The sequence below is a fragment of the Procambarus clarkii genome, chromosome 21 (assembly GCF_040958095.1).
Source record: "Procambarus clarkii isolate CNS0578487 chromosome 21, FALCON_Pclarkii_2.0, whole genome shotgun sequence".
Taxonomy (NCBI): domain Eukaryota; kingdom Metazoa; phylum Arthropoda; class Malacostraca; order Decapoda; family Cambaridae; genus Procambarus; species Procambarus clarkii.
In genome coordinates, this window is record NC_091170.1 from 25,580,634 (window position 1) to 25,602,206 (window position 21,573).

The 21,573-nt window shown below is 47.4% G+C and overlaps 1 protein-coding gene across 2 annotated transcripts in view; it reads right to left on the reverse strand.

Annotated features, from left to right (window-relative positions):
* Positions 1-21,573, reverse strand: part of LOC123760569 (metalloendopeptidase OMA1, mitochondrial) — a 250,307-nt gene that overhangs the window by 216,132 nt on the left and 12,602 nt on the right. For both annotated transcript variants that reach the window (XM_045746252.2, XM_069328218.1), the window contains exon 2: positions 10,832-11,055. In XM_045746252.2, coding sequence (XP_045602208.1) covers positions 10,832-11,040 — 209 coding nt within the window. In that variant the 5' untranslated portion in view covers positions 11,041-11,055. The remainder of the gene's footprint in view (positions 1-10,831; positions 11,056-21,573) is intronic.

Consider the following 21,573-nt stretch of genomic DNA (forward strand, 5'->3'; position numbering starts at 1 on the left):
GTACATACCTGAGGGACCTTACGGACAGCAGGGTGCAGTCAGGCACCGAAGATAGGCAAGGAAAGTGTCCGGACAGGGAAAAAACCCCGGGGGTCAACAACGAAAACAAAAGCACCAAAATGCAGGGCAGAACCCCACAGGACAACAAAGAACAAAAGATGGACAAAAAAGGCACTAAAGACACATGCAAGGTGACCAAACACCACACCAAACACCCCAGTCAGGAGCCATCGACGCAATCCCGCCAAGTGGGGAAGAGTAAACAAGGATGGAAAAGTGAACAAGGGTGGCGGAGTGAGTAGAGTATCCCAAGAAGATACTCGCTCCAAACGCATGAGCCTAATCAGAGAAGCAAAGCTCTCCAAAGTACCAACGATGGAACTCAAACCGTTCCGTACGTCCAAGGAAAAGTCCTGCCAACCTGTGGAGAACTGTGAGGCGGTGCCCAAGCATATAACCAGCAGAGTAGCGAAGAATAACTAGACTACCTGCAAGTGTGGTCTAGAACAGACATGTGAGACACCGTACCGACACTCTGAGCGCCCAACCCGCACCATTGCCCGCCAAAATATCACCCGCAACTACTGAATACGCAACAAAAGATAAGTAGTTCCTTAGTGTTTGTGTTTATTGACCAATCTCCACGAAACAATAGAAACTGGGATAGTGGCACAAGCCACCCTTGCGGCACCTTGTGGGCACGAAACAACGGGCATAAAAGGGATAAGCGCAGAATCAGGAAAGACCGGAGGAATGACCTGCACTCTAATAGGCCCGGTGATACGCGGAACCAATTACCACGTAACATGGTGGTGGGGCCCCACGATAGGTGCAAGGGCGGGTTGGACTTGTATGTGAGTGGGAATGGATGGTAAGAAACAGTAGCTACCTCGCACGGGCCAATAGGCCCTCCGCAGGTCCACTGTACTTATGTCCGTATGTTTGTACGCATAAGGGGACACAGGAGGTAGTGAGCACCCAAAGGAGCCACAGACACTAAAAGAACCTGATTAATGTCAGAGGGGAAAGGAAGCAAAACGCACCAAAAAGCCATGTGGAGGAGGCAAACGCCACCCACAGGAGCAAACGTGAAGACAGAGCCCAGAAGGCTCAGGAAACTGCACAATCGTCAACTGACAGGAGAAGCGGGGCCCAAAAAGCGAGAGTCAACCCCCGCAAGCACAACTAGGCAAGCACCCCACCAAAAGTGAGAACCAGCACTAGGCCGACAGAAGCGCCAGACAAGACAACCTCACTTGCAAAGCAGACACACGACCGTGCCACAACACAGGCGAGCCAAGTAACATACCAGGAGCAGCGCTAAAGGTGTGCCCGAAAGCCATGCATACTCTAGGCAGTAGGCATAGTATGTACCCTTACCTGAATAAAATGCGAGGTCGAAGGAGAAATACGGCCAGAGGTGCGCGCCCTGCAAAAGACGAAGCAGTACAGAGGGAGAACAAAGTGACACCCCCAGATATAAATCCAAAACACCCTCAGCATCCAGAGGGCCATGACTGGAAGGAGAAACGAGCAAGAAGCCGCAGAAAACTACGAGAAACGACGCGAACACACGAGCATACCGTCCGTAAACAAAACACACACCGCGGCCCCAGCACACGAGGTACGAAACGCACCACCCGTCCACCGGGAGGCATGGCTCGTACACCAGGCGGACACACAAATCGTACACACAACGTACAGACATCGTACAAACACCAGGAAGGCGTGCAGAACGAAGACAAAGAACGCCGAAACTGGAAGTAGAGACGACGCGAAAACAAAACAAGGCGAAAACGAAGCGAAAGAAAACAGATGATGGAAGGGAACCAACAAGGCCGACAAAAGACCCGATGGAAACCACATCGAAAATCAACAGACGTTCCAATAATATTGGAAGGTACGAAGAGACTCGCGAACTAACGAGAACCATGACAAGCACCCCTGACCAAGGAACATGCAGGGACAATGATACGAAGCAGTTTAGGCACTATGTACTAGGTCAATATAGAAATCCATCAATGGTTGTTTCACACCTTGTATGAATGTACCTTACCTGAACACTTTTTTTTTTTTTTGTGAACAGCATCGCGACATGAGCGAAAAGGGTAAGGAAAAGGGGGTGAAACATACCCCTAGGAACGACGGGACCAACGAACTCGAAGGAACACGGAACCGAACCCAGGGAGGGGTATACCCGAAAACAACAGCAACACAGTGGGAAGGAACAACCCCACTGAGGAACTGCCAGCCCCACACCCAAGGTACAAGGACCCAAGAGGGGCAAACGGGGCCGAGGCCCCCCAGGCAACCCCTCCCTAACCCTGGGAACCTCTACGGCATGACCCAGGGCCGAGCCGCACCCCCAAAGCCCCAGCTTAATAAGAAAAAGCTGGGGCAGCCGTGCAAACACTAATGAAGGGAGCCCACTGGTCAGACCTATACGGCACGGCTGGAGGAACCGACTCGAATGCCTTCGCCGCCACCCCGGAAGAGGAAAACCCCTGAGACCGCCCAAGTCTCAACCCAACCAGACCCCGCCACAACCCCGAAACCCGCCTATGGTTCGGAGCAGGAAGCAAGGGAGGAAGTGAGTAGAACAGAAGGGGAGGAACAAGAAGCGGAAGGAGCCAGAGCCGAAGCGACCCCCACCCCAAAGTCCAGACCCCAACCACCAAAACGGGGCAGCCTCAGGGCATCCGGGGCCGCAAACCAAAAGCGTTGCAGCAACACACACCCAGCAAGCAACGCCGCAGCTGCCTGCACTCGATTATCAAGACTAGTGGCCTGGGTGAAGGAGAGCGCGTACCAACAACAATCATCGGACGACTCCGGGTCACAAGAACAAGGACCCAACAGGCAGCATGGCAGAGGCACAACTGGTGAATGTCACCCTGAGACAAGGGGACAGATCAACCGTCAAACTCGCAGGACACGAGGGGGACTCCGGGGACACACCTAGAGGACCACGGAGCCCCCGTGGGGTTTCCCAGGGCCCTTAGCCTTTGGTACACGCTAAGGGAAGCCCAGGCAGGGTACCGCGAACCGGCGCCCAAATCTACCAACCAACTGCTAAAGCTGAACCCCCGGGACGTGTCCACTCACGGAGGCCAAGCGGGGAGTACCGCCAACAGAAGAATTCGAAAGAAAATCACCTAGAACAGGAAAGGGGGACCATAGTAAAGGCAGACCCCCACCAGGCAAAAACAAAAACAAAAGAAAAACCCCGCAAGAGGACAACATACCCAGGCGGAACAGAGCCGGCCGCTGTTAATGGTGAAAACTAGCTGTGCAGTACCCCGCGCCCCTACCAGTGACGAAAACTACCACCTACCCAGAGACAAACCAGAACAACAAAACCCCAGCCGACTCCAAGGGCGGCCCAGTACCGAGCAGTAAAGGACACAGCGGAGGTAGAACCCAAGGTGACTTGTGGAAGGTGGGCCCCAAGCCCCAAGGGCAGTTACTTACAGGGCACCTAGGGAAGATAGCCCTAGGCACATGCAGCCCGAGTACCGTGGAATCTTACTCCTGGTTCACACCCCATCGGTAGACAGTCCACACCACAAGGCACAGAACTGAAACAAAAACCGGAGCCAGAGGCACTCGACCAGCCAGTAATACCATCAACCAAGAACTGCCAGTTGGATCGCCGGCGTGGAGAGTCTGGGGCTCCCCTTTCCCCCTCTCGGGGAGGGGGGGGTTGCGCAGACGGTGGCGCGGCGACGTGATGACGTCATGCTAGTTTGATAATTTTGTTTGGGGAGTTTTGTCCACTCGTTCGGCTTTCGGTAGCAATAATTTCACCAGAATAGGGGTTTGTTTTGGGGCGCCTACCTTTCTGGGTGCCTGTCCCGGTCGATGGCAGACATAGAATGCTCCCATTCACAAAGGGGTTTCTATAGGCCATTGCTCCTCGTGCCTCTCTGAGGGGGCCAGGTTCTGGCTCGTGGTCCCCGGTAGGCAAGAACTCCTAGCATTTTGACTGATGCCAGAAAGTTATACATATCCATTCAGCCTGGATAGCTCCGGGGAGCCGACGGGGCTCCCCCCCAGAAAAAAACCAGCATTGAATGTAATGAAACGCCATTTTCTGGGTGAGCCCCGGAGGCTCCCTGGAGCTTACGGGCTAATGTGTTTTATATTAGACCGGGACATTAGCTATGGAGTTCAGAACTACCTGGGACCACGAGCCGGAACCTGGCCCCTTCAGAGAGGTTTCAAGCAGCAATGGCCATGGAAAAAAAACCTGTAGTTGGGGGTTATCCTTATCTGCCATCGACCGGGGTTAGGCACCCAGAAAGATAGGCATAACAAACACCCCACATGGTACGGAACTAAAAAAAAAAATGAACAGAGGTAGAACTTCCTACAATCCCAAGGAAACAAGCAAACGTCACACTTTACTGCTGCGCCGCTCGTCCGTACAGCCCTTCCCTCCCTGAAAGGGGAAGGGGGGCCCCCCCGGACCTCACCATGCCAGCTGCCTAGCACTCCAGTTCGGAAGCTAAGCTTCAGCCAACGCAAAAAAAAATGCCGACCGGTGGGAGGGAAAGTTGCCAGGTAGCCTCCGGGGGCTCACCCAGAAAATGGCATTTCATTACATTCAACGCTGGTTTTCTGTTGGGAGCCCCTATGGCTCCCTGGAGCTACATACCCAAAGAGAAGGAAAATAGGGACTTACCCAGGAGGCAGCCGCCACAAACTCCTCAACGCAAAGTTGAGACAACTGGTTGCAACCTGCGACCCAAAGCAACACAAGAACGCCAAGAAGCAGACACGTTCACCAAATAACAGGCGGCCAGGACCCTGTTTGACCTCCAAAATCCTCACGCCCGAATATGAGCCCAAGACATGTTACCAAACACGGCAGCCAAAACTGCAAACTTCCGAACGTTATGTGTGCGAGGATAGACCGCAGGCTGGCTAGACCTGCTAACCTGGCTAACCCTGAGGACGACTTGGAAGACCCCGAGCTCTGGAACAGGGAACGAGGGAAACTGGATCAACCCAAAGCGCATCCCCAGCCACCCCAGCCGAGGCGCGCAGGTAATGTCGAAGAGCCGCAAATGGACACAACACATGATGCACCCCCGGCCAAAACCAACCAAACATCAATGATCTAAGGACCCCTCCGGAAAGTAGCCATCTCGTTCTTCCCCAGAAAAGACGGAGAAGGTTGCAAACGTACAAACCTATCCCCAGGACCAAAAGAGCAGAAACCCCTGCGCCAGAGGAGAGCATGAAGCTCCCCAACCCGACCCCCAGAGACCAGTGCCAACAAAAACAGGGCCTTGAAAAAAACAATCTTGAACTGAAGGGGCCACCACAAACCGAGGAGAGGAAAGATAAGAGAGCACCCTGTCCAAGGACCAGGACAGCTCAGGCAGCGCATGAGCAGGCCGGAGATGAAACATAGCGCGAAAAAGCTTACGGAACAGGGCGGATGTGACGTCCACCCTGAACGCAAGCTGGAGCGGCTCCGCCAGCGCCGCACGATACGAGGCGACAGTATTAGGCATCAAATGACGGTCCTGAAAAAGCCAAGAAAGAAAGGACAAGACAACCCAATCCAAAAGAGAAGACAACTTACGAAGAGCAAGAAAATGGCGAAAAGAAACTTTATACTGTAGCCGAGATGAAGCTCTCAGGTGGGACACCATCAACAAAGCCACCTGATCACCATAGAAATGGTGATACACCCGCATCAAAAAGACCAGACACAAAGAGCAGAGAAGGTCGAACCAGCCCCATACCGGACCGGTCCGACCTGCTGAAAGAGGTGGAGCCGCGGGAAACACTCTGGGTTCGCACACAGAGCAAGCAGCGCTGGAAACCAAGCCTGGACCGGCCACCAAGGAGCCACAAGGACTACTCTCCCTGGGAAGGTCTCCAACCGAGCCAGAACCCAAGCAACAGCTGGACCAGGGGTGGGGGGGAAGAGGTACAGGTAAACCCACCTCGACCAGTCCAGAAGGGCGACACAGTTTGCCCTTCCTCCCAGTTCCTGGTGAACTGGGACTTCTTCCAGTTCACCAGGAACCCGAACCTGCCGAGCTGGGAAAGAACCACATCCCTGGCGAGCAGACAAGTGGACCGACTGGGAGCCCACACCAGCCAGTCGTTGAGGTAGGCCAAAACCTGAATCCCTAGCAGATGCAGACGGGTCACCACAACTCAGGTAAGACGCGTGAAAACGCGAAATGTCAGATTCAAGCCAAAAGTGAGGCAATGAAAGCAGTAAGCCTGACACTCCACAACGAAACCTAATCAGTCCCTGGTAGATCAGTCCAGCAACCAGGAGGCCTGGTCGACGACCGGGCCACGGGGACGCTAAGCCCCGGAAGCACCTCAAGGTAACCTCAAGGTAACCGTCCCTGCATCTCGGATGAATAGGAACGTGCCAATAAGCATCCTTGATGTCCAGGGACACGATTCAGGCATCCAGCTCCAACAGAAGCCGGACCTGAGACAGAGTAGTCATCTGAAAGGAGGGGCAAGGAATCCAGGGGTTCAGACGGGACAAGTCCAGAATATACCTCAGATCCGCATAGTCCCGTTTTGGCACTGGAAACAGGCGGGAAACCCACCTGAGGGACAGGGGTCGTTTCGACCACTCCCAAGCGCACCCACTCCAAGATGACTTGACGAAGCACAGGAGAAGAAGCCTGCCCCGCCAGCCCTGAACCCCCTAAAGGAGGAGGAACCACCCAACGCCATCGGAGGCCAGATGACATGACCGAAAAGGCCCACAAATTGTGGGACCAAGCATGGGCAAACAGAACGAGCCTCCCCTGCATCACCCCTGTCAATGGGGCAAAAGGGCCGTCGCCCCTTACAAGAAACCAGGCGCCGAACAGAGCGATCACTGCACCAACCAGACGACGCCGGCACCGAAGGCAATGTCGGCTCAGAAACAGGCACCAATGACCCACCTCGACCAGTGGAACACCGAACCCTGGCACGGCCCTTCCGAGACGACCAAGAACGTCCGCCCCAGAGAACCAACAAGTCCAACATAGGACGACAACTAGACGAAGCCGCTTGCAGAAACTGTGAGACCGCAGCTTCAGCAAACATCAACAGACAACATGGAGACAAAAACCTAAGAGCCAGGGCCCAAGCGGATTCCAAAGAGGGCAAGCACAGCCTGACGGCACGCGAGGCGTGAAGCTAAAAAACAGAGACACCGCCTCCTTCAGGATAACCACAAAAAGCTTCAACAGTGCAGCCAATGCCCTTGCTGCCGAAGTCAGTGCCCCAGACGAAGGCCTAGCACTCAACACCTCCACATCCTCCTCAAGCCTGTCAGAAGACAGCTCGAGAAGGGAAAAGAAACGTAAGACCGAAACCAAATGCCCGTGGGCCTGCAAATCCTCCGCAACCAACGATGCCGAAATAGAAGGAACCTGCACATGAAGCTGCAAAAAGGTCAACATCTCGAGAAAGTACGGGGGAGAACATGCACGCATTAAGGTGCTCAAACTCGCCCCCTGGCAAACATGCAGAACGGTATAAGTTTCATGCCAATTCAGCGTGCGGGTCCGACAGAACCCATGCCACGCACCCAATGAAAAGAATGGGCAGTCTGCCAGCCAGGAAGACTCCAGAACCTCCAAACGCACCCAAAACCAGGAAGAAGAACCGAACTCAAAAGACGGATCCATCACAGAGGCAGAAACCGAATCTTACAGGAGGTATGCAGCAAGAGCCTACCGAACCTCATTCACGGAGATACAAGAAGTAGAAAACCTCCGGAAAGATGGGGCCGAGGTACCCAAAGGGGCCCGGAACCAAACTCGGGAAGGAGCCGAACCCAAATCACACTCATACAGGGAAGGGGGGTAAGAAACCCCCTCCCCCTGCAACAATAATCCCTGCGAGGAACGCAAAAGCACCCAAGCAGGGTCAAAGGGGGTCCAAGGCCAACCCGTTCTCGCAAATTTAATAAGGCAATATTGACTTATTAAATATGTGCATAGGTGACATACTTAACATAATAGATACCCTTAAAAAGATTCATAGAAAACACCGACCTTACCTAACCTTGTTAGTATCTTAAGATAAGCATCTTATTGCTTCGTAATTACAATTATTACCTAACCTATAATAGGTATAGGTTAAGTAATAATTGTAATTACGAAGCAATAAGATGCTTATCTTAAGATACTAACAAGGTTAGGTAAGGTCGGTGTTTTCTATGAATCTTTTTAAGGGTATCTATTATGTTTAGTATATCACCTATGCACGTAGTTAATAAGTCAATATTGACTTTACGAATTTGCGAGAACGGGTTGCCAAGGCCCCCAGGTTGACTCCTCCCCAGCCCCGAGATCCCCCAAGTCAGGACCCGGGGCAGAGCTGTCCTCCAAACCCTCTACCCCCTGAAGAAAAGGCAGGAAAAGGGAAAGGGGCCTTTCCCCTTTCCAGGGAAAAGGCAGACAAGAAGAGGGGGGCCTGTTGGTGGGACCCAAAAGCCTCGGCAGGAGGAACCGGCTCAAATGCCTCCATCTCTGACCGAAATGGGGCTGCCCTCGAAGCCGCCCGTGTCTCATTACCAACTAAACCCTGTGCCAAAGCCGAAACCCTCAGATGTTTGGGAGCCGGACACGAGGGGAAGGTGCAGGATGAACAGGGAAAGGACCAGGGAGCGCGGAAGGAGCCAAAGTCGAAGCGACTAACGCCCCCAGGTCCCGGTTTCTAAAACCAAAGCGGGGATGCCGCGGGGCATCCGGGTGGGAATCCAACCTAGCGCGTTGCAGTAACCTAAACCTAACATGCAACGCAGATGCTGCCTGTACCCTAACAGCAACATCATCAGAATAAAACTGGAGCAGCAGGGTCAAAGGGGGTCCAAGGCCCCTTTGCCTTGGACCTTGAACACGACTCGCAGGACTGCGGGTCAAAGGTGTCATTGACCCAACAGGCAGCATGACGGAGGCAAAACAGGTGACTGTCACCCTGAGACAAGGACACATAGCAACCTTCAAACCCGTACAAGGCAGGCTGGAACTTGGAAGATGCATCCATGGGTCCACCGAGCCCCGACAGTGTTTTCCAGGGCCCGTAGGGTAACAACTATGGGAAGCCCGGGCATGGTGTTGCTAACCGGTTAACACCCAAACTAACAAGGGGAAGATGACAACACTGAAACCCCCCTGTGATGTGTTCAAGCATGGAGGCCTAGCAACTGGCCACCAAAATAGTATCAGGGGAACTAGTCCCACTAGGCAGACCCCCACCAGGCAAACAAAAAGAAAAGAAAAGAAAAACCCCGCAAAAGTACACCGTCCCCAAAAGCAACAGGAACTGGTTGCCACGTAGGTGGCAGGTCGTGCAACACCTTGACGCCCTAACCAGCACAACACCACTCACTACCCAAAGCCAAACAAGGACCCCAAGCCCCAGCTGGCCCCAAGGGCAAGGCAAATGCTGAGCAGCAAGAACCCTTATGGGAGCAGTTCTCGAATGCCCCAGGGAAGAGAACCCTGACACACAGATGCAGTACTCACAGGGCGCTTAGGGAAGGAAGCCCCTAAGCACATGCAGCCCCGGCACTCCTGGCCACCACACACCACAACAAGACAGCAGAGAATGCCACACAGGCAAACACCACCTAGGAATGTGAGGCCAGAGAAGTGTCTGTCCCAGTTGACATTAGCTTACGAACTGGAGTGCTAGGTAGCCGGCGCACAGAGGTCTGGGGGTTCCCCCATCTCAGGGAGGGGAGCGCTGCGCGGACGAGCGGCATGGCAGTAGAGTGTGACGTTTGCTTGTTTGTATGTTTCCTTGGGATTGTTGGGAGTTCTACCTCTCTGTTTTGTTTTTGTTTTAGTTTCTTACCATGTGGGGGTTTGTTTTGTTATGCCTACCTTTCTGGGTGCCTAACCCCGGTCAATGGCAGATAAGGAAAAACCCCAACCACAGGGGGGTTTTCCAGGGGCCATTGCTCCCTGAAACTTCTCTGAAGGGGCCAGGTTCTGGCTCATAGTCCCTGGTAGGTCTGAACTCCATAGCTAATGTCCCGGTCTAATATAAAACACATTAGCCTGATAAGCTCCAGGAAGCCATAGGGGCTCCCCACAGAAAAAACAGAAACAAAGCTCCCAACAAAAATCACTAGGCCGTAGACTATTTTCGATCACTGAATGTACTTGAGATATTTATTTTCCTATATTGCATTGATGTTTGCCAATTTTTGAGGAGGAACATGTTCATACTATGACAATGCACTGCACATGTGCAGAACTGGCTACTGTACTGGTGGGAATTCCAAATTCATGAGTTATCACACTAGCACCTCCCTCCAAAAGGGTCCCTACCTTACAACATGTGCACTGTAAAGCAAACATTTAGACAAAATATCACAGACAAAATAATAAAAGCACATCTTGGTGTCCAAAATTTGAGACAATAAATGTGACGTGCCAGAAAATGTGAGTGTTTGCTGGCTCCTCCGAACCCACTGTTGTGGTGGAACTGCCACCAGCTGGCAGTCAGCTAGTGGCAGTTCAGCTAATTGCCAAGCTGGTAGTTAACAGAGACATAATTGTTTTTATTTCAGGTTTCATTTGGAAGGATTTCAGATTTAACATTGTTTTTTCTTTTGTATGATAACAAGTTGGTCTTTAGGTAGTGGTTCCAGCTAGATATGCCCTTGTCTCCCATCACTAATCATATTGCAAAGTATTTGGAATGTTATTAGTCATGGTAGGTGAACCATTAGTGTCTTGTTGGTAGGCTCTCTCTGGAATAACTTAGGCTACCGAGTCAATAAAGCAATTGATGGACTTTAGTACAGAAATAAAACTCAATGAGAATACAAGTTTACCTTGTTGTGTGTATTTTTTTTATATGCTGTAATGACCTCCCAAATCCATCCGGTTGTAAAAGTTTGGGCCACAATGGTCTTCTTAATGCACCCAATAAACATTCACCTGAATGCATAATATAGTTATTTAAATGTAAATTGCGTCTCCAAGGTCGATATGAGCTTGATTTTGCCATTGCTCCATATATCACTAGTCTGTTTGGCAGCATTTTCACAATTTTGACCTGCAATGGAAATTTAGTAGAGCATTAGAATAATGTATGTAATATACTAATTAAATTAATCCATTAAAATGAGAAAGGAAAAGACAAATTAAATAAAACAATGATACTGAAATTAAGGAAATTCTTGAAATTAGTATGCCTCAATTGCATTGTAAACAACTCTTGCTAAAAGAATGATTACGATGAGTCACAATAACATGACTGAAGATATGAAAACACCAGAAGATGAAGAGATGAGGACATTTCAGTCCTTCCAGCATCATTATCAATCGACTCGATTATGGTCCAGAACAGCCCGAGAAGTCATCATCTCCTTATCTTCTGGTGTGTGGTTTAGTCTTCAAAAGAATTATTAATTCAGTGATGACTTACATAACCTGCATTAACCCCTGGGCCGGGCCACTGTGCTATGCAACACTCGGGTACGCATATAATATAAAAAATGACAAAAATTCAGCGTTGAATGTAATGAAACGCCATTTTCTGGGCGAGCCGCAGAGGGTCCCCTGAAGCTATCCAAACTGACATGTGCCATATTAGTTTGGTGTCATCAGTCTCTAGTCATATGCCTACCAGAGATTATGAGCCAGGACCTGGTCCCCTCATAAAGATGCAGGGAGCAATGGCCATTATGAGCACTCTACATTTAGAGTATGTCATGTCTCCTGTTGACTGGGAGAGACACCCAGAAACATAGGTGAACCAGTACAAACCCCCAACTGGTAAAAATTACAACCTACATCCAAACAGAGCCAAAGAACACCCCCCCACCCCTGCCAAAAAAAAAAAAAGCAAATCGTTATCCAACTAGTGTGCCCGCTCGTTAGCGGGCGCACTAGTTGTATCTGAGCAGCCCCTCCCCTGAGTGAAGTGCCCCCTTCACTCAGGGAAATGGGGGAGCCCACCACCCTAGTTCGTAGATTGATGAAAAACTGCCGGCCGGAGGGCGGGAGGGATGATGTCAGGGAGCCTTCAGGGCTCGCCCAGAAAATGGCATTTCATTACATTCAACTCTGGTTTTCTGTGGAAAGCCCCGTCGGCTCCCTGAAGCTAACTACCCACAGATAAGTAAAAGGAGGAACTTACCTGGGAGGTGGCAGCGCCGCAAGTCTCAAGAGGAAGATGAGACTCCAGACCGCGACAGATGTCCTAAGGCCACACAAGGCATGAGAGGGCATGGAACATTCACCAGATATCTGGTTGCCGGGACCCTGTTCAATTTCCAAAACCTCCATGCCCGAATGTCAACCTAAGATATAGTCACAAAATAGCAGCGAGAGCAGCATATTTCCTCACATCATGGGCACAAGGGTAGACCGCAGGCTTGCTAGGCTTGATAACCCTGCAGACAACCTGAAAGACATGAGCCCCGGAACAAGTAAAACTGCATCAACCCAGAGCGCGTCCACTGTTACCGAAGCAGTAGTAGGTAGCAGGTATCGACGTAAAGCCACCACCGGACACAAAACAAGATTCACCCTTAGCCGAACCAGCAAACAAGCATCAACAACCCTCCTCCGGAAGGCAGTCATCTCATTCTTCGACAGAAAAGAAGGAGAGGGCTGCAAACGAAAAAAATGACCCCCAGAATCAAAGGAGCAGAACCCCCTGCACCGAAGAAGAGCATGAAACTTCCCAACCAAACCTTCAGAGGCCAAAGCTAACAAAAACAAAGTTTTCAAAAAACAATCCCGAACTGAAGAGGGCCACAACAAACCTATGTGAGGAAAGAAAAGAAAGCACCTGGTCCTAGGACCAAGACGGCTCAAATGGGGCATGAGCAGGCCGGAGGTGAAAAAATGCACGGGAGAGCTTACGGAATAGGGCAGAAGTGACGTCTAGCCCGAACACAAGCTAGAGTGGTTCCACCAATGGCGCACGATAAGAAGCAACAGTATTCAGCATGAGATGCCGGTCCAAAACAAGAGCCAAGAATTGATAAAACTACTTGTACAGACACCGAAAACACCCTCCGAAGGAAAAGGAAACAGCGGAAAGACCGCCAAGACACTTCATACTGTCGCTGAGACGAAGACCGCAGGTCGGACACCATCAGAGAAGTCACACAATCACCATAAAAGTGGCGATACACTGGCGTCAGAAAAATCGAGCAAGCAGTGTCTGAAATCAAGGCTAGGCCAGCCACCATAGGGCCAGGAGAAGCACCCTCCTCTGATAGGATTCGAGCCGAGCTAGAACTCGAAACAACAGCTAAACTGGGGGACAAAGGTTCAGTAACCCCCATCTCGACCAGTCCTGCCGGAAAGCATCTACCATAGAGGCCTTGCAGTTGGGGAACGGCGCCATGTATGGTGAGAGACGCCAAGACCACGCCGATGCGAAGAGGTCCTCCTTCGAGTGCCCGCACATCCGACAAAGCCAAAGAAAAGACGTGGTGTCGACCGTCCACTCCGTGGAAAAGGGAATGAAGTGCGACAGGCCGTCTGCCAGGACGTTGGACACTCCCTGAATATGAACAGTGGGGAGAGCTAAACCCTAAGAACTCAGCAGAAGAGCTACCGAAAGTGACCAGCCCCAAAGAGCCACGGACTGCAGAGACACCCCTTCCCAGTTGAGACAAAGGATCATAGAGGCACAATCCGAATAATATACATACATACATACATATATATATATATATATATATATATATATATATATATATATATATATATATATATATATATATATATATACAGTGGAACCTCTATTAACGAGTTTAATCCGTTCTGGCACCGAGCTCGTTACCTGGAAAACTCGTCTTTGGAAACAAATTTCCCCATTTAAAATAAAGGAAATAAATTTAATCCGTTCCACTCCCAAAAACATCCATACTTGTATGACTTTTTTTATGTAAATATAATATTGCACATTTAAATATAAATGTTTTGTTGTAGTGTTTTAATATTTACTTTACCTTATGAAGAGTAGTTGCTGGCTTGAGGGAGACGATGGAGAGGTGGGAAGGAGGAGAAGGGTTATGGTGTGGAAGGAGAATCCACCTCTGAGTCAGGCGGACTCTCTGTTCTTGGGAATTTCACCCAAATTTCATTTCAAATGTCACACAAGGATGCGTTAGACCAGCACCAAATAAAAAACTACGTTGATTACACTCGTTGTGTCAACAATATAATAGTCTTACCACGAAGATACAATACAATGCCGTTTTCTCAAATAGGCAATGTGGTTATTAAAGAAAACAGAAATTTCATGGCAAACATTTATACAATCCCCAAGTCGATCGGATAAGAATTGGATTTTATATAAATATTTGCTCAAATGACGCTTGAGCGTGGTGTTTGGGTGCATTCAAGAGAAAAAAAGTGTGTTACGTTCAAGCGACATATACCTGCGAAAGTGATAACACTTTCATAAAGTGTTATCACAAAGTGATAAATTAATTAAACATTTTCACACACCGGGTTGTCACTGCTTTATCAGGACAGCTTTTCCAAGAATGCGTTCACCTTTTCAAACATTCCAAACACTTCCCTGATCTCAGTGGAAGAGGCAGCATCCTCCCTTACCTCCTCATTCCCTTACTAATGTGTAAATTGTTGATGAGGACCTGCCATACTTCCTTGTGAGATCAATCACACAGACACCACACTCATGCTTTGCTATAATTTCCTTCTTTAAATCCACAGTAATTGTCTTTCTTCCTCTTGACAACACTATCTTTAGCAAGCAGCTTCTTTGGAGACATCATGTGTTACAAATTGTAGTCGCAAAACCACTAAAAACCCAAAGAAAAGCTCAAATAAATCCATAGGGATGCTTGTCGTGTGAGATACAACAACAACACTGGCGTCGGAGGCGTCCGAGAATTTGCGAGAACCCGCGAGACGCTAGGAAGCGCCATGTGGTTTCACTCGTTAATAGAGGCGAGCTCGTCAATAGAGACAAATTTGCTGCGAGTGGCTTGCTCGTTACTGGAAAAACTCGTTAATAGAGCCACTCGTTAATAGAGGTTCCACTGTATATACATACATATATGATTATGTATATATGTATACAGTGGTACCTCAGAATACGAGTGTCTCTGTATACGAGTTTTTCGGAATACGAGCAGGATTTGCTCGGAAAATTTGCCTCGGAAGTCGAGGATTGCCTCGGAGGACGAGGGTGTTGATACGCGTACAGGCCGACTAGCGCGTGGTGGCACGGCCTTCGCGCCTCAGTTTACCAGTACCTTGCGCCCAGTGACTATCCCGCCTGAATTCTCCACAAGGAATTATGGTGTTTTGTCGGATTTTTGGCCATTTGAACATAAAAGTTATTATATATCTCGCCATGGGTCCCAAGAAAGCCAGTGGTAAGGTTCAACCTAAGAAAATAGTGTGGCATTTCCGACGATCGAGCTGCAACACTGAAAAGTGAGTACTCTTTTCACTGTCCTGACATTAATTTTCGATGTACATATTTCATTTTTGTACCAATGTGTTCGCAATAAAATGTTCTAGAAGAACATAAGTATAAAATGTCACACAAGGATGCGTTAGACCGACACCAAATAAAAAACTATGTCGATTACACTTGTTGTGTCAACAATACAATGGTCTTACCTCGATGGTGCAATGCTATGCTGTTCTCCCAAATAGGCTATGCGGCTATTAGAGAAAACAGAAATTTCATGGCAAACATTTTCAAACTATCCCAAAGTCGATCGCATAACAAATAGAGTTTATTGAAGTATTTTTTCTCGTGACTCGTGAGCAAGTCTGCTGTGCGACCTCAACATAAAAAAATGGTAACGCTCTTCAGCGCCGTGATAACGCTAAGTGTTAAGAAAATGTGTGAAGTATGGGAAGAACTGCAAAGTTTTGTTGAAAAAACTCACCCAAATAAAGCAGTAGCAGGCCGTTGCATTGACCTTTTAAATGAAAATATGATGTCTTACTACAGACAATTGTTAAAATGTAGGAAAAAACAAGTGTCTTTAGACAAATTCTTAGTGAGACAAGCAAGTCTTAGTGGTATGCAGGCAAAACGTGCCAGTGTGTGCACACCAGTGAAGTCCTCACTGCCTGATGTTATAATGGAAGGGGACTTCCCTTCCAAACAGTAACTTCTTCTCCTCCCTCCTCCTCACCATCTTCCATACGCCAACAGCAGTCATCAGCAAGGTAAGTAATAACTTGAACATAGTATTGTAGGTTTATTTAGATGAATTAGGTATAAAATTTACTTTGAAGTGAGGTTTTTGGGTAGTCAGGAACGGATTAATTCATTTCCCATTATTTCTTATGGGGAAATTAGCTTCGGATTACGAGTTTTCGGAATACGAGCTGTCTCCAGGAACGGATTAAACTCTTATACCGAAGTACCACTGTATGTAATTACCTAAGTGTAGTTACAGGATGAGAGCTACGCTCGTGGTGTCCCGTCTTCCCAGCACTCTTTGTCATATAACGCTTTGAAACTACTGACGGTCTTGGCCTCCACCACCTTCTCACTTAACTTGTTCCAACCGTCTACCACTCTATTTGCGAAAGTGAATTTTCTTACATTTCTTCGGCATCTGTGTTTAGCTAGTTTAAATCTATGACCTCTTGTTCTTGAAGTTCCAGGTCTCAGGAAATCTTCCCTGTCGATTTTATCAATTCCTGTTACTATTTTGTACGTAGTGATCATATCACCTCTTTTTCTTCTGTCTTCTAGTTTTGGCATATTTAATGCTTCTAACCTCTCCTCGTAGCTCTTGCCCTTCAGTTCTGGGAGCCACTTAGTAGCATGTCTTTGCACCTTTTCCAGTTTGTTGATGTGCTTCTTAAGATATGGGCACCACACAACAGCTGCATATTCTAGCTTTGGCCTAACAAAAGTCGTGAACAATTTCTTTAGTATATCGCCATCCATGTATTTAAAAGCAATTCTGAAGTTAGAAAGCATAGCATAGGCTCCTTGCACAATATTCTTTATGTGGTCCTCAGGTGATAGTTTTCTATCTAGAACCACCCCTAGATCTCTTTCTTTATCAGAATTCTTTAAAGATTTCTCACATAATATATAGGTTGTGTGGGGTCTATGTTCTCCTATTCCACATTCCATAACATGGCATTTATTAACATTAAATTCCATTTGCCAAGTGGTGCTCCATATACTTATTTTGTCCAGGTCTTCTTGAAGGGCATAACAATCATCTAAATTTCTTATCCTTCCTATTATCTTAGCATCATCAGCAAACATGTTCATATAATTCTGTATACCAACTGGTAGATCATTTATGTAGATAATAAACATCACTGGTGCAAGAACTGAACCCTGTGGTACTCCACTTGTGACATTTCTCCATTCCGATACATTGCCTCTGATTACTGCCCTCATTTTTCTATCAGTCAGAAAATTTTTCATCCATGTTAGAAGCTTACCTGTCACCCCTCCAATATTTTCCAGTTTCCAGAACAACCTCTTATGTGGAACTCTGTCGAAAGCCTTTTTTAGGTCCAGATAGATGCAGTCAACCCAACCATCTCTTTCCTGTAATATCTCTGTGGCTCGATCATAGAAACTGAGTAAATTCGATACACAAGATCTTCCAGATCGAAAACCATACTGTCTGATATTATATCATTTCTCTCCAGGTGTTCTACCCATTTAGTTTTGATTAGTTTTTCCAATACTTTCACTATTACACTTGTCAATGATAAAGGTCTATAATTGAGGGGGTCTTCCCTGCTGCCATTTTTGTAGATTGGAACTATGTTAGCCTGTTACCACACGTCTGCTACGATTCCTGTACACAGGGATGCCTGAAAGATCAGGTGAAGTGGAAAGCTGAGCTCAGATGTACATTCTCTCAGAACCCATGGTGAAACGCCATCTGGGCCAGCTGCTTTGTTCTTACTGAGCTCCTTTAGCATATTTTCCACTTCATCTCTAGACACCTCTATCCGCTCTATGTTGTTCTCTGGAATTCTTATTGTGTCTGGTTCTCTGAAGATTTCATTTTGTACAAACACACTTTGGAACTTTTCATTTAATGTTTCACACATTCCCTTTTCATTTTCCGTGAATCTGTTTCCCATTTTCAACCTCTGGATATTATCCTTTACCTGCAATTTGTTGTTTATGAATTTGTAGAATAGGCCCGGTTCTGTTTTACATTTATCCGCTATCCCTTTTTCAAAATTTCTTTCTGCCTCTCTCCTTACTGCCGTATAGTTGTTTCTCGCATCTTTGTATCGCTGGTATGTTTGGGGGTTTGGCATCTTCCTATACTGATTCCATTTTTGTGTCTTTTGGTCTCTTGCCCTCTCACAATTTCTGTCGAACCAATCCTGTTTTCTGGCCCTGCATCTCTGTTTTGGTATGAATGTTTGTGTGTCTTCCTCGTATACTTGTAAAAATTTGGCATACATTTCATTTACTTCCCTGCCTAGCAACAATTCTGTCCAATTACACTCATTAAAAAAATTTTGAAGTTCCCCATAGTGTCCTCTCCTTAAATCGAGTTTATCAACTGTTTCAATGTCCCCATTTTCTTCTAGATGATATCTTAAAGCATAATCAATGTCTAACAGGACGTATTCACTCTTTCCCAAGGGAGGAAGGTACTGGATGTCAAATATCTCTTCTTCTTTCCTGGTGAATACTAGATCCAGTACTGATGGTACATCTCCTTCCCTCATTCTTGTGGCCTGCTTTATGTGTTGATACAAGAATGTCTCCAGAATGAGGTTCACAAATCTGCATGTCCAAAAGTCCTCCGTTCTTGCTTCATAGGCCTCCCAGTCTATTGCTTTAAAGTTGAAGTCCCCCAGTATCAACAGTCGTGATTTATCTTTATCTGCTTGTACAATAATATCTCTCATGACCATTATGAGGCCCTCTCGTTTGTCATCCAGTTCTTCCTTTGTCCATGTGTTGCTTGCTGGTGGGCTGTAGGCATTTACAATTGTCAGCTTTTCATCCTGATTCCAGACCGGCAATGCCATTATGTCAATATCTCGAGGGTTTTCAAATATTAACTCTTTTACCTTCAGGTGTTTTTCACCAGTACAGCCACTCCTCCTCCCTTCCTAGTTTTCCTGTCACGTCTCCAAACTGAATAGCCTCTTGGGAATATGACTTCATTTATTATATTTCCTTCAAGTTTCGTCTCTGATAATGCAACAATATCTGGGACCCTAAGCTGGATTATATCTTGCAACTCCAAAGTTTTTGACCTCACTCCATCTATGTTGGTATATACAATTTTCAGGAACATGTTCCCTTTTCCTTTGCTCTTTACTCCCCTTTCCACTACTGATCTTGTTGCTTTGTTTTCATGCACCATTTCACAAGCTTTCCAGTCCCTGTCACTTTGTAAAAAAAAAGAATTTCTGTCTTCTTCATTTCTATCCCCATTTACACATTTTGCCTCAATTAGGTTCATTTTCAGCTTTTCTCTGTCCTCCTTGGAGAGGTCTTGTCTTGTTGACCAAAGTTTGCCAACCTCATCACTCTGCAGTTTCCTGTATATGTAAATGTATGTGTATATGTATGTATGTATGTGTGTGTGTGTGTGTGTGTGTGTGTGTGTGTATATATATATATATATATATATATATATATATATATATATATATATATATTGTGACGGTAACGCGTTGGTGTTCGGCTGTTTAAGGCTAGGGGTATGGCCTCGTCACATAGTTATAAAAAAATAGAAAAACTGGAACTTCGTCTGTGGTAAGGTAAGGAGAAGACACACAAAACACAAGTAAACTTTAACAATGAAATTTTAATTACGTTAAATAAATCAAAACATGAAAATATGGACAAACAAATATGTATAATAAAATCAATGAATCAAAATAATAAGAATACTTAAATGACACAATGAAAGTTACGTTAAGGCAAAATAACAAGAAGTGCAATACAACAGTAAGTGGGAGGTGCTGGAATATTGGCTTAAAGCCACCACCTCTCTCAGTACACTCTAGAGTCTAGCTGGGAGGTGTGCTGGCTACGAAAGCACGGAACATTCTGAAGACTGATGTTGGGGCGACCCCAGACATCGGGTAGTATTGGGGGGCGAGTGCAGGTGCAGCCAGACCGGCGACCAATCAGCGGAGCCGTAGCGATCAACGGGTAGTTTGGTGATTTGGGTCCGAACAGGTGGCGGGCTGCATACGTTTCTGCTCACCCTTGCAAGCCTTGCTGGTGTTGTTGTCGTTGTTGGACATTTCTTCCATAGTCTTTTTATATAATTGTGAAGACGTAATTTTGGAGGGAAGAGCAGGCTCAATCTCTTGAAGGAGATTATCGTCACAACTCTCCCCCGAAGCCTGCGGTTCTGGAAGAAGTACGTCGTTATGTGGTGGAGTAATGGATGGAGTCGCTTCTACTTCATAAACTCTGGAGAGATCATGGGCTAAGATGTTGTCAGACTCTTGATATAGCGTGTCTCCAGGTTGAATTTCTGCAGTTAGCAAGCCCATAGTAGAAGACGTTGAGATGAGAAGTGGGCGTGCTGCAGGAGGTGTAGGGTGGTGTGGTCCGTATTGATGGTGGACCGAGCACTTTTCAGGTGTGGAGTGAAGTGCTGAAGCTTCAGGATGAGGAAGAGTAGCTCCTTGCCAATTGTTCCGTAGATCCTTGTAGCAGTAGTCGCTGACAGGTGTATTCTTCTCGCCTCGTTGCTGCATCACGACACCACCCACGTCGGTACCATTGGCGTCGACATGGAGGATGAAGGGCTTATCTGACGAGGTGAGAGTGGAATTAGAAGAGGGCATAGGAGCACGATTATTATCCTGAAAGCATTTGGGAAGATCATTAAGGATTTTGGAATTAGAAAGCGCCGACTCCTTGTCAGTGCTTTCGGGAGAAGAAGCCGGGATGGTCTCACTGTGGATGTAGGGTTCTGTGAAGGTAGAACAATTAATCAAGACAGTGGGAGGAGTACCATTATATTGCTTCAGGAGGTTGACGTGGCACAGCTGGGTCTTCCGCCGCCTATCTGGAGTCTCTATGACGTATGCGTTGTTGTTTCTGCACTCTTTGACGCAGTAGGGTCCTGAAAATTTGTTTTGTAAAGGTGAACCTGGGATAGGGAAATAAGCAAGGACGAAGTCTCCCGGCTTGAATTTTCTTACTTTGCTGGTCTGGTCGTAATGAGTCTTCATTCTCACCTGGGCTTTCAATAGATTATCATGGGCAAAGCGGTGGACTCTCTCTAGAATGTGCTGAAGGTTTTGAAGAAACTGGGGCACATTCTGATGCTCACTGAAGGTGGCATCTCTGAGAGAGTCTTTGAAAGCCTTAAGGGGAGTACGGCACTTACGGCCGTAGAGCATCTCATAAGGAGATACTCCTAGGGACTCATTGGGGAGACTTCTGAAAATACACATTATTAGGTCAATCTGCTTATCCCAATCCTTTGAGGTTTCACTACAAAACTTTTTCAAGAGTGCTTTGATGGTCTGATGACTACGTTCAAGAGAACCCTGTGAAGCAGGATGATAGGGGCTGGACAATACCTGTTTGATGTTGAACTCCTCCAGTGTCCTTTTGAAGAGATCACTGGTGAAG